The following is a 13,029-nucleotide window of genomic DNA, read 5'->3' on the forward strand; positions in this document are numbered from 1 at the left end:
ATAATGATGGCATGGTATCAAAAACGAATGGCAATTTGTACTGTAGTAGTGCTGGCAATTTGAGGCTGAGGGCTAAGGAATATATCCTGTGCCACTCTTGGAGTAGATGAGCATCCAATTCCTTTGAAAACATTAATCTTATAGACTGAAAAGGAAACATATGTTACTCTTGGAAAGTGCTTGTATATCATCAGTTCATACCTTACAAAGCACAATTCAAGATGAAATCACTAATGTAATTAATCTAGAATTATGCATTTATTGCTGGTTCATACTCAGGATCCCTATCTGTTTCCTATTCCAGTCTTCTCTTCTCTGTGTTCTGATGTTCAGGAAACAGCTGAATTTGGAACTATTAATCAGGTACTGACCAAAAAATGTGGAGTTGAGCCACTAGACCCTTAGTATATGCTGGGATTTGGCTAAAAGATTTCCTGTTAATATAAAACTTGATAGACCAGTGTTTCTCAGTCTGGGGGTCGGGACCCCTGAGGGGGTCATGAGGGGGTGTCAGAGGGGCCTCCAAAGACCATCAGAAAATACAGTGTTTTCTGTTGGTCATGAGGGTTCTGTGTGGGAAGATTGGTTCAATTCTATCGTTGGTGGGGTTCAGAATGCTCTTTGATTGTAGGTGAACTATACATCCCAGCAACTACAACTCCCAAATGTCAAGGTCTATTTTCCCCCAAACTCCACCAGTGTTCACATTTGGGCATATTAAGTATTCCTGCCAAGTTTGGTCCAGATCCATCATTTTTGGAATCCACAGTGCTCTCTGGATGTAGGTGAACTACAACTCCCAAACTCAAGGTCAACACCAAACCCTTCCAGTATTTTCTGGTCATGGGAGTTCTGTGTGCCAACTTTGGTTGAGTTCAATTGTTGGTGGAGTTCAGAATGCTCTTTGATTGTAGGTGAACTATAAATCCCAGCAACTACAACTTCCAAATGACAAAATCACCCCCCACCCCCAACCCCACCAGTATTCCAATTTGGGAGTATCAGGTATTTGTGCCAAATTTGGTCCAGTGAATGAAAATACATCCTGCATATCAGATATTTACATGACGATTCATAGCAGTAGCAAAATTACAGTTATGAAGCAGCAACGAAAATAATGTTATGGTTGGGGGTCACCACAATAGGAGGAACTGTATTAAGGGGTCACGGCATTAAGAAGGTGGAGAACCACTGTGATAGACGCTCAAATGCCATTGTACTCAATTGGGTAGTAATATAATGTCCCTTATAAGTAAAATGACAAGACCAAGATTTACTTTTGGGATTTTTAAAATTTTAGAATATTTTCAAGCTATGGGTTGTTGAAACACAAGATAAGGGGAACCAACTACTACGTAGCTGTGGAATTAAGATGGTTCCACACTAGATAATTTCAAGGCATCCTCAGTACTTGATAATCACTAAACTATACATATTCAAGAGACTTCACTCTCTTAGGATTTTTCAGGAGATACAAAATGTTGGAATGGGTCAAAGGTATCGCTGTTACCCAGCTGGGATTTCACTAGTACCCCAGTACAACAAGACCTCATCTGGGATTGGAATATGGAAACCATTGTTGTTGATAATGTTTCTGTCATTAATTTTAAATCTCCTCTGTGTGGCGGAGTCAGTGATCAGAATAACTGCCCTTCTATCTCCCCTTGAAATTTGAGAATTCAGATTATACAACAGCCCCAAGATGAAGAAGAAAGAGATCTTGGGGTCAACGTGGGATGACAGAGAGATGATAAATAGGTGGGACGTTGATAAAGCCATTCTCCAGTGGAGTTGGGTCAAGGTCTTCTGGGGGCACAAGGGGCTTCAATTGGAAACTCTGCAGGATGGTGGTGAAGAAGAGGAAAAGCTCCACGCGGGCCAGTGATTCACCCAGACAAATCCGTTTCCCTGAAAGAAAAAGAAGAATTTGTCAGGACATGAGAAAAGATGCACCCAACTTTTCTGATCAGATGACTCATGAGATGCAACCTCTTCCATGTCCCCTTACCTTGTTCATAGTGTCTTTGGTCTTTTATGTACTCTCCAACCAATCACCTCATTGTCATCATATCTACCATACACACTAATGTACAAGTCAACCTCTTGTATAAGTCAATGTGAAGTTTGGAGGCACAAATTATGGATTTTTATATGACCCCTGCATTAGTCAACAGTCATTCTGTATAGCGAGGGAATATACTAATGTTTCCCAGGAGGCCAGCCAGCCCTGGCGACCATAACCTTTTCCCTACCCAGGCATCAAGAAGTCCAGAAGTCATTATGTGCTTCAGCCAGAAGTCTGAGACATTATTCATTTCATGTAAGAAAACCATATTACACCAAAAAAAATTACATTACATGAAGATCCTGGAATGGAACCCGCATGATACATGGGCCTATTGCAAACAATGTGGATTGCTCAAGTAAGGAGGAGCAGGAGGAGGAGGAGGAGGAGGAGGAGGAGGAGGAGGAGGACGAGGAGGAGGAGGAGGAGGAGGAAGATGAAGATTTTTAGCCTCCTTTTCTTGTGAGTCGAGGTGGGATTACAGCATAATTAAAAACATAAACATAGTAAAATTTCTATAGATACACATATTAAAATGTATTTTAATCAAAGATACATATTAAAATGTATTATAAATACATATTAAAATACACAGAACAGAGATTAGACATTGCCCAGGAAGGCAGATGAAATGGGCAACTAATGCTTTAAAATCTTGGAATGCAATCCACAGAATACATGAGAAGGACCATAACCCTTACACACATACTAAACAAACCAGCTAATATTAAGCAAAATTATAATCCTTCTCATTCATGTGTTTACTGCAGCAGTTCTCAACCTGGGGGTTGTGACGCCTTGAGGGATCAATGAGTAATTTGGGAGGGGTTGCAGCACCACCTCCTTTGGCCCCGCTTACTCCACCTCCACAGCATGGCTGCCAGCTGTGGAGAGGAAGCCATTGGAGTAGATTGGCCAGTGGATGAAGTGGGTGTCTCCCCTCCTCCTCATGCTGGAGGCTGGTGGGTTGAGGGAAGAAGAGAGAGAGAGAAAGCTGACTGGCACTTCCCTCACTAAGAGCTCCCTTATGGGAACGAAGCAGCCTGTGCCTCCAGACCAGTCTCCATGAAGCGTTGCTCCTGCTTCCACTGCAGCTTCTGGCCTGGGGCCTGGGGCTGAGGAGGCTGTCTGCAAACCGGCTCATGGGGCTGCCTATGTCCTCATGTCCTGAAGCCACCCTTGCCCTTTGCCCTCACCACTTCACTGGAGAAACAAAGCCCCGCAAACTGCCAACCTCCTCCTTCCAACTGAAATTCAAGGAAAGTAGGATAGGAGGTGCTGCCAGAGTAGAGCCCTTCCTTCCTTCCACCCTTCTTGGACATTTGAGTCCCCTTTGGGGTAAGAAGGACAGAATATAAATTTATTTATTTATTTACTTACTTTATTTCTATACCGCTTTTCTCAGCCCTCAGGCGACTCAAAGTGGTGAACAACATCAATACAAAACATCACAAAACCAGTATAGGGCAATTAAAAACAATTATCACATAACTCATTAACATCAGTATAACAATCATTAGCACCTCAACAGTAAAATCAGAATCCAGTCTCGTCATCCATTATTCCGTATTCCTATGTTCAATTACACTGTTTAATCAAATGCTTGTTCGAACAGCCAGGTCTTCACTTTCCTCCAAAACGCCAGCAGGGAGGGGGCCAATCTGATATCTGCAGGCAGGGCATTCCACAGCCGAGGGGCCACCACTGAGAAGGCCCTGTCTCTTGTCCCCGCCAAGCGCGCCTGTGATGCAGGCGGGACAGAGAGCAGGGCCTCCCCAGATGATCTTAGTGTCCTAGTCCAGGCATGGGGAACCTTCGGCCCTCCAGGTGTGGTGGACTTCAGCTCCCACAATTCCTTGAGGCTCGGCATTCGCCCCAAAGGCTTACCTTGGCCCAACGAGGTTTGTTTGGCTCTTTTTCATGGAGGACGGGCAGCAAAGGGGGAGAGACGAGCGTAACATAGCTGTGCAGATGGCGAGGAAGGATGCGGAGCCCACAGACTGGCCTCGGAGGGAGAGAGCGGGCGGAAACCCCTGCGGGCAATGCGCCTCCTCGCCGCTTCGGCCCTTAGCAACCGCCCCGCATGGACCCCCTCCCTAGCAACGACGCCAGCTGAGTGACGAGGAGGAGGCGCGTTGCCCGCAGGGGTTTCCGCCCGCTCTCTCCCTCCGAGGCCAGTCTGTGGGCTCCGCATCCTTCCTCGCCATCTGCACAGCTACGTTACGCTCGTCTCTCCCCCTTTGCTGCCCGTCCTCCATGAAAAAGAGCCAAACAAACCTCGTTGGGCCAAGGTAAGCCTTTGGGGCGAATGCCGAGCCTCAAGGAATTGTGGGAGTTGAAGTCCACCACACCTGGAGGGCCGAAGGTTCCCGACCCCTGTCCTAGTCAGTTCATAGGAGGAGATGCGTTTGGAGAGGTAAGTAGAGCCAGAACCATTTAGGGCTTTATAGGCTAACGCCAGCACTTTGAATTGTGCCTGGTAGCAAACTGGCAGCCAGTGGAGCTGGCGCAACAGAGGAGTTGTTGCTCCTTGAGTGCCGCTCCTGTTAGCAACCCGGCTGCCAAGCGCTGGACCATTTGAAGCTTCCGAGCAGTCTTCAAAGGCAAACCCCACGTAGAGAGGTGGGGTGTTTTCAATAAATAAATGTTTTCAATAAATAAATAAATAAAGCCCTCTTTATTTATTTGCTTTATTTATGCACTAAGGCAGAAGAAGGGGGTTGGACTGGATGGCCCTCGGAGGTCTCTTCCAACTCTAGGATCCTATTATGATTAAAACAGTGTCAATTCCTCCCAAACCTCTCCAGTATTTTCTGTTGGTTATGGAGGTTCTGTGTGCCAAGTTTGGTCCACATCGGTTATTTGTAGGGGTCCCAGTGGTCTGTGGAAGTCAAAGCTGAATCAGTTGAAGGTACTGCAAATCCCATCATCCGTTGTCCATACCCCCAAAACATATGGTTTGGGTGGTTAATCACTATGCTTTAATTATGTTCAATTTGTAACAATGAAAATATCAGCCACCTCCCTTTTAACATTCTGGAAAAAAGTCAAGACGTGGCTTTTTGAACAACCGTGTTCAAATGCAGAGTAACAGACATAGGAAAATGGAATGACGACAATGAGACCGGACAACGTTTTTAACACAGAGACACTATGAATTTATATTTATGATTTGTTTAGTTTTTATTATATGTTATGTTTTTAATTATATTTATGATATTGTAAATATTGACTTTACCCTGTTAACCGCCTTGAGTCACCTACGGGCTGAGAAAGGTAGTATATAAATACAGTAAATAAATAAATAAAATAAATATTACATGGGCCTACTGCAATCAGTGTGAATTGCTCAGGTAGAGATTGCCCAAGGAGGCAGATGAAATGGGTAACTAATGCTTTAAAATCTTGAAATGCTAATATAAGAACTCTAACCCTTATACATATATTGAACAAACCAGCTAACAAGCAAGAATACAATCCTTCTCCTCATTAGTGTGCTTAAGAAAGTTCTACCTGAGGAGAAAGGCACAAAGGCATCATTCTTCTTGAAGCATCCGTTCTCATCCAGGAAGTTCTCTGGGTTGAAAGCATTGGGGTTTTTAAACATTGTGGGATCATGCAAAACAGAGCTGAGCACAGGGCAAACCTCCATTCCCTGAGAAAGGGAGGGAAAAGATTTATGAGCTCAGAATGGCAAAAATGCAGTCCCAGAAGAGAGCATGAGAGCCATTTAGTTGTACTATGTAAACACTTTAAAACATTTGGGTTTATCTCTGTTCACTCTGTTCTGTCGCTCGCTGGGCCTGTAAAGAATTTCCTTTGGAATAGTACATGCAACCTTTGCCCAGCGGGAAGCCAGGAGGTCTAAAGAGAAGTTCTCAGAGGTTTTCCACCACAAATGATCTTTAGATGGCTTGTGAAGTACAACAAAGTATTTTATTAATTAACAATCAAATAGAAACTTCTCTTGTCTTCAATAAAGTTAAGCAAATGATTCCAAGCTTTTAGGCAACTGATGAATTCCTAATCTTGCCCACAAAGGACAGGCAACTGTCTTCAATAACTTCTTCTTTAAAGGAAAATCCCCTTTCTAACTTCTCCCAGGCTGACTGTAATCTAACCCTTACTGATGTGGGGTCCGCTACTGGGTCAAACTGGTTCTCGAACGCCGAGTGGACCTACCAGTAAAGGCTTAGATGTTCTCCAGCTGGAGTGCTTTGGTCTTTAGGGCTGTTTTCCTGGAAATTCTTAAAAGTTGAAGCTTTTGTACAGGGGAAGCTTGCACACGTCCTATACATTAGCTTTCCTTGCTGAGACTAACTAAAAATGGCTCCCTTCCCTTCCCAATTTCCCTGAGCAAGGGGCGGGACAAAAACTTAACGATGATGGACAGGTGACTTGCCCTATGACTGCAACCAAAAGAAGCCACCTATCTGCAGAGTCCCTGAAACCTAGGACTGCAATCAAACATTTAATACAAAGCAAATAAAGTTGGAGCTCCTGGTACAGCTGTACCAGAACAGGAGCCATTAAAAAAACAGGAATAGATAAGTGAGCAACCTAACTGTCCTACAGAAAAAAGGATGAGGGTCAGAACTACAAAGATTCAACAATGGGAGCAGCAGAACCTTAAACTCTGTGGCAACCTCTGCATGCTCAAAAGTCTCATTCAAGTAGCCCATGAGAAAATGACAAAACATTTCAGACTATCTTGGTTTGATTGCCTCTTCACTTATTTTTGGATTTAAGGCTAACAGCATTATATCAAGACCTAGGCTAACTTCACTAACATTCATGTTCCCATAATGAGTGCATCTGCAATATATAATCACTGCAGTTTGACACCACCATTACCGTCATGGAACAGAATTCCCACCTTTGGAAGTGGATAGTAGTGTTCTAGACCAGTATATACTATAAGGGTGTGCACAATACAATTTTCAATGTTTTACGGGGGGGGGGGGGGGGGGATGGGATACGTGCAGCCCAAGCAACATCCCAGGTCAGAGTGGGGAGGGAGCCCTGGCAATAATGGGGCACATGGCAGCTGCATCCTGCAGTGGATGACATCAACATTCTGAAACTTGGAGGACTTGTAGTCATGCATGTGTCCTCCAAGTGCTGCCATTTTCTTTGTTATAGTATTGAAATGATGGAAAGAGGACCCTCAATAGTTCCTCCATTGCTGCCAATGGGTCAAATCATTTTGGTGCAAAAACAGAGTTACCAGATACTGATCATGGAATTTTATCCCCCCCGCCCCCTCTCTAGATTTCAGGAATTTCCCAGTAAACAAAATGGAGAGCCAACTGAAAATGGGACCAAAAACAGGATGGGTTTTTGACAAATCTCATACCTCTAATATACTGTCCTAAATCATCTATAGGACAATAACCAATATTAGGTATTCCTGTAGGTGGTTTAAACCAAAGTGGAATGGATATCCCACTGAGAGCCATGATTCTTGACTTCTCTCTCTAATTTCATGGCTCAGCAAAACACATTAACCACAAACTCTGTAAGATACTCAATGGCTAGCCACGTGGCATTTTGCAAGATGTACTGGACAGTTGGACTTCCTCTTTCTGCATTCCAGTAACCCAATTTCAAATCTTGCTCTTCCTGGTGACAGTTGAGTTTCAGGTAATCAGGTTCAAAAACAAGTACTAATCCTGTGCTAAACTATAAGTTTCGCTCGTGGACAAGTCTGTCATCTACACATTTTCTGCTTTTGAAACCCCCAAGTTCCACTATTATCCTCCCACTCAGCTTACTTCAGTTGCTGCAAACTCAAATGCTTGGGCTGCACGTATCCCATTTTCCTCCCATAAAACATTGGAAGGTGTGATGTTGACTATTGCTCTCAGTTTCAAGTTAACTGGTCTCTTTTTATCTTTCCTGGTTAATCCACGACTGTACCTTAGGGATGAAGTATCCCCTGAATTCAGTGTCAGAAGTAACCATGTGGGCCAAACCCATAGGTGCGAGATCGCCAAATCTCTGTATTTCATGGATGACAGCATCCGTATATGGCATCTGCCTCCGGTCTTCACTGTTTGGGATGCGATTATGGCCAATCACTCGATCAATTTCCTCATGCACTCTTGCTGTTAAGTATATGCATAGAATTAATTCCTTGGGTTTCTGACTCTCAAAGGGAAGTGACATTTTACTACAAAGATGACTAAAGAGAGGCATGAAATCTCTGGACATTCATTGTAGGAAGACCAACACAACATCCTCTGGTTGAGAAGGCACCATGATCTAGTTTTCCTCATACCTTGCACCTTTTCAATCATTTTCGAACTTTCCAGTTATTTCTGAAATGACGAAGCATGCTATTGGCATGCCTCCTTGTGGTCACTAAACATTTTCAAATATAAGTGGGCAAGCAAATGTTGAGGAGAGTGAGTTATCTGTGAGGTCATTGTTTGTTTATACATCCTCACAGTAGTCCATAGGTGGCCAAATCAAAGTTTGCTCCCCCTGCCAATACTTCAAAGCTATGGTTGGCTAAATTCACAGATGCAGAATACATGGGAACAGAGAGTTGACTGTACTTAAATGTGTGTGAAGAAGTGGAAGGTAAGATGAAATTTAACCATGAAGTTGCTGGAAGTTGACCTTCAAAATATCCTTGAGGACCTAGACCAGGGGTCCACAAACCTTTTAAACAGAGGGCCAGGTCACAGTCCCTCAAACTGTTGGAGGGCCGGATTATAATTTGGAAAAAAAATGAATTAATTCCTATGCACACTGCACATATCTTATTTGTAGTGCAAAAGACACTTAAAATGAAGAACAATTTCAACAGATATAAAATGATTAGTATTTCAATGGGAATGTGGGTCTACTTTTGGCTGATGAGATAGGATTGTGCTTTCAAGTCATTTCAGACTTAGGTTGACCCTGAGAGAGGGCTGGGTAAATGACCTTGGAGGGCCGCATCCGGCCCCTGGGCCTTAGTTTGAGGACCCCTGACCTAGACATTCCCATGGAAGCATTCTCTGTAGGAATCTCCAGTATGATTCTATGTTCAATTTTTGGCAAATCATGAAGTTGCCCAGGACAAATTAAGTTTCATAGAGAGAACCAATAGTTCAGTCCATAAAGGTTAAACCTTCCAATGTGAGCCAAATGATAACAACAATAACAAAAATACCTTGCACTTCGGGATATTTCATCAAAAACAGGAAGCCAAATCTCAGGGTCGAACTAACCGTCTCTGTTCCAGCAAAGAACAGAGTAAAGATGGTCATCTCCAAATTCTTAAAATTAAATTCACTAAGTGGATTGCCTTTTTCCTGGAAGTAGGAAAGATGAAGTAATCACATGATGATTCCAAGGTGAACTACTGGCTGACCCCCCACCCCACCCCACCAGCACCACCAGCACCACCGCCGCCTTCACACACCAACAAGTTACCTTTTCCATCTGGATGAGGAAGCAATCAATGAAGTCACGTGGGAAGTTAGAGTCAAGGGTCTCTTGGTTCTTCTGCACTCTCTTGGCAATGAAGCGCAATGCATCTGACACAATGTCATAGACCCTGGTGTGGGGCCCTGGGAAGTACTTCAGAAAAGTGGGAAACATGTCATAGAGCTGCATGAGGAGAGAAACAATGTTTAGTGGGGTTCCTGCCAAATTTCACTCTAGTAACAGTTGCATCCAAGTTCTCGGTTTTGTTCTGATTAGGATAAATCAAAAGAGCACTGGGTTTCAGGACTGGATATGAACATCTAGTAAAGGAAAAGTGAAAAACAGGATAGTATTGAAGTCCAGTCGTTTCCTTAGCAGCTGAACATTGTCACAAAGTGAGTAATATTTGGGTACTGTTCGGTTTTATGCCAGAAATAGCCGTAGACATAAGTGAAAGCAAATAAAAAAGGCTTTACTTAGCCAAAATAAAGATAATACATGCTCTTCAAGTAGCATAAGACAGAAGTCTTCATATCAGACAGCAAAATAAAGTTTTTGGTAAACAGCCTTACAAGTTGCAAATGACAAGAGCCTTCAGAGATACGATGCTGGAACAACAATACAGTGCTGGTAACAGGAACTCCCTCGAAAAAAGGTCAGTTGCAGCCAGAGGTGGCCCTAGGTAATTTTCAATGGTAAGCAAACAGTATTTTGCCCCCCCCCCCCCCCAACCAGTCATTGATATATATTTTCTGTTCATCATGGGAGTTCTGTGTGCCATATTTGGTTCAATTCCATCATTGGTGGAGCTCAGAATGCTCTTTGATTTTAGGTGAACTATACATCCCAGTAACTACAACTCACATATGTCAAGGTCTATTTTCCCCCAAGAGCACCTCAAGAGCGCCCCTGGGCAAAATCCACTGTACTGCAAATGCTTACTTTGCGTAATGGGTTGAGCCGCCGCTTGTTGCGGCAAGCACCAAGCCCCTGACTTTGTTGCTAATTTCAAACCCTGAACTTCCCAGCACGGCTATCCCTAGGGAATGGTCTGACTGCTCAGTCTTTTCTCTGCTAACCTAACTGATCTTCTTCTGCCCTCTTTTTCCCTTCAACCCTCCAGAAACGTAGGGATTTCTGATATATCTGCCGCTTCTCCTCCTTCTTCTTCCTCCTCACCACTCAACCCCCAAATCCCCAAAGTGCTGCTTCTTCCACCACCTGTCCTTCTTCTCCCTCAGAATCAGAAAAGCAGCCCACAACAGGTACCTGGGACCAGGTTGTGCTCATCTCCCAGAAGAAATTGTGTACTAGCCTCATAAGGGCCTGGAATTCCTCATTCTCATAGTCAAAGCGCTCCCCAAACACAATGGAGCAAATGATATTGGAGACTGCACGGCCGAGAACGTAGGTGGGCTCTAAAGGTTTTCCTGCAACAAAACAGCAAAATGAAAACAAATAACAGAGAACCAGTCAACAGAAAGTACTTTTGGTTCCAAGATGCACAGTATATCCATTAAATATCAGATGTAGGGAGTAATATTCCCTCTTTCAGGATTAAGCTACTTTAACTCAACAGAATGAATTCAACCTGCCTGGCAACTCACTTACCCTTCGTTTTACGAAATTCCTCCAGCAGGAATTGGGCCTCCTCTTGGATCCGCTCCTCAATAGACTTTTTCCCCATCCCAAAACTCTTCAAGACGGTGACGGAGAATCGGCGCAGTTGCTTCCAGCGTTCTCCATTGGAAAAGCACACCCCTGAGGGGAAAAGGAAAGAAATCATAGGACAAGCAGAAGAAAGAGTTTTAACCAATCTTGCAAAGACAATTGGAACGCCTCACCATGTCCTTCGACAACCCTCTCCAATGTAGGCTTGGTAGTCCTTCCACTGAACTCCTCTGCTTTATCTATTAGACCCTCCTTCACAGCTTGGTGTCCACACAAGACCAGAACTGGACGTGTTCCCAAATAGACCGTGAAAACGGGGCCATATTTTTCATGCAGCTGTAAGAGAAATAAACGTTTCACTTCTGGCACTATCTTTGTGTTTAGGCAGACATTTTGGAATGTTGTCATTTGACTTGGAATTTGAAGTCAAGGAGCACATTTCATATTGCATTACAACAGATCTTAGAAGTATTGTTGGAGAATGCAAGCAATCAGTGAGTATGTGTATGTCAACTGCAAAATAAGCTGATTGGTTGGGCAATGCATGGTGTGATGGCTGAGCCTGTAACCTTTGGATATTGTTGCATTTTTGTTCAGGCTCGAGCTATGCAGGTGCAGACAGTCAGAGAGAGAGAGAAGCAGAGAGAGACAGATTGATTTGCTTCTTGACAGCTGAAAGAAGTTCTCTCGTATGGACACAGAAAGGACCATTTTAAATCTCTCTTAAAAGGACATTTAGTGGGTTGATACAACTGATCATATTGTACATATGTTGTTCTGAATTAAGAAGAGTAAACTACTTGTTCTTTATTGATAATCTGCATGGCATATTTTCTTTCTCTGGCAAGGCAGTGTGTGTAGGCTGATCAAATGTGAACTACACATGGTTTATTTTACATTCTGTCACAAGTATGTCTAAAAGGAAGGTACTTTGCACTGATGATCATATCTCTCCCTTTGTAATAAGAAATCTCTGGTAAGGCAAGAGAAATTCTCAAAACCACAGACAGACTACAGAACAAAATGGCAATCCTTTCTGTTTTTGCAAGCATAATTGGGGGAAATTGCAAAGATAAAAATCTATGGCTAATGCAAGGGATATATGGCAATGGAAGGAAACTAATGAGATGACTCAATGCCACAGTGAATCTTAATCTCCTCAATTTTTCTATTACAAAATGCCCAAGTTGAATTTCAAGGGACAACCACAAATCGTGATAAGAGATTTCTTTATAAAAAATAAATATAAAGAAAATAAAGCAAAGAATGTAAAGAAAATTATTTTTAAAAGAAAAGGGATGGCTTCCAATCTTCCTTTCAGCAGACCCATGTACATAGATGTGTGTGTGTATGTGTTCTTACCTCTCTCTCTCTAACAGTTTTCATGACTTTACTTCTTTCTACAAACCGTCCTTTCTGACCATTAAACAAGTTACAAGGTCTTTTTTGTCATAAAATATAAGAGTTCAAAAAAGTGTCCATACCTTGAGAAGAGATTTTAAGGTTTCTCCTGACTTGATCTGCAGGAAATTCCCAATCAGGGGCAGGGGAGTTGGTCCTGGAGGAAGCCTTCCCTTGTGCAATCGTTTCCTCTTAGATGATATGAGCAAATGGCAAGAAACACAAATAACAAGGAGGAGGGTGACTACACCAGCCCATTCCATGGTGCAGATAGTCCGCTGTCCTTCTCTTTCAGCAGATTGTGGAACCAGTCCCATCTGGCTCCATGGACTTTTATAGGGACTGGTTGGACACTGCCTTCTGGATTTCATAACTGCACAGAGCAAAAATGTTGCATCTTAATCCATGACATTGGGAAACAATACTGTTTATTCAGGTTAGATGCAAGGCTCCTGGGGTGTCTTCCAACTCTA

The 13,029-nt window shown here is 43.1% G+C and overlaps 1 protein-coding gene across 3 annotated transcripts; it reads right to left on the reverse strand.

The window, feature by feature from the left end:
- Positions 1–1,537: 1,537 nt before the first annotated feature.
- Positions 1,538–12,819, reverse strand: LOC132780076 (cytochrome P450 2G1-like). 3 transcript variants are annotated; one of them, XM_067462199.1, is made up of 9 exons: positions 12,640–12,819; positions 11,329–11,491; positions 11,096–11,245; positions 10,754–10,914; positions 9,491–9,667; positions 9,228–9,369; positions 7,985–8,172; positions 5,579–5,720; positions 1,538–1,908 (listed from the first exon to the last, which is right to left on the reverse strand). In XM_067462199.1, exons 1-9 carry the CDS (start codon positions 12,817–12,819, stop codon positions 1,727–1,729), a joined length of 1,485 nt encoding a protein of 494 aa, XP_067318300.1. In that variant the 3' UTR covers positions 1,538–1,726. The 3 variants fall into 3 exon arrangements, with proteins under 3 accessions (XP_067318300.1, XP_067318299.1, XP_067318301.1); XM_067462198.1 differs by having other exon boundaries at positions 11,329–11,558; positions 12,638–12,819; XM_067462200.1 differs by lacking the exon at positions 11,329–11,491 and having other exon boundaries at positions 11,096–11,251; positions 12,636–12,819.
- Between the last annotated feature and the right edge of the window lie 210 nt (positions 12,820–13,029).

This window comes from Anolis sagrei, chromosome Y (genome assembly GCF_037176765.1).
Source record: "Anolis sagrei isolate rAnoSag1 chromosome Y, rAnoSag1.mat, whole genome shotgun sequence".
NCBI lineage: Eukaryota > Metazoa > Chordata > Lepidosauria > Squamata > Dactyloidae > Anolis > Anolis sagrei.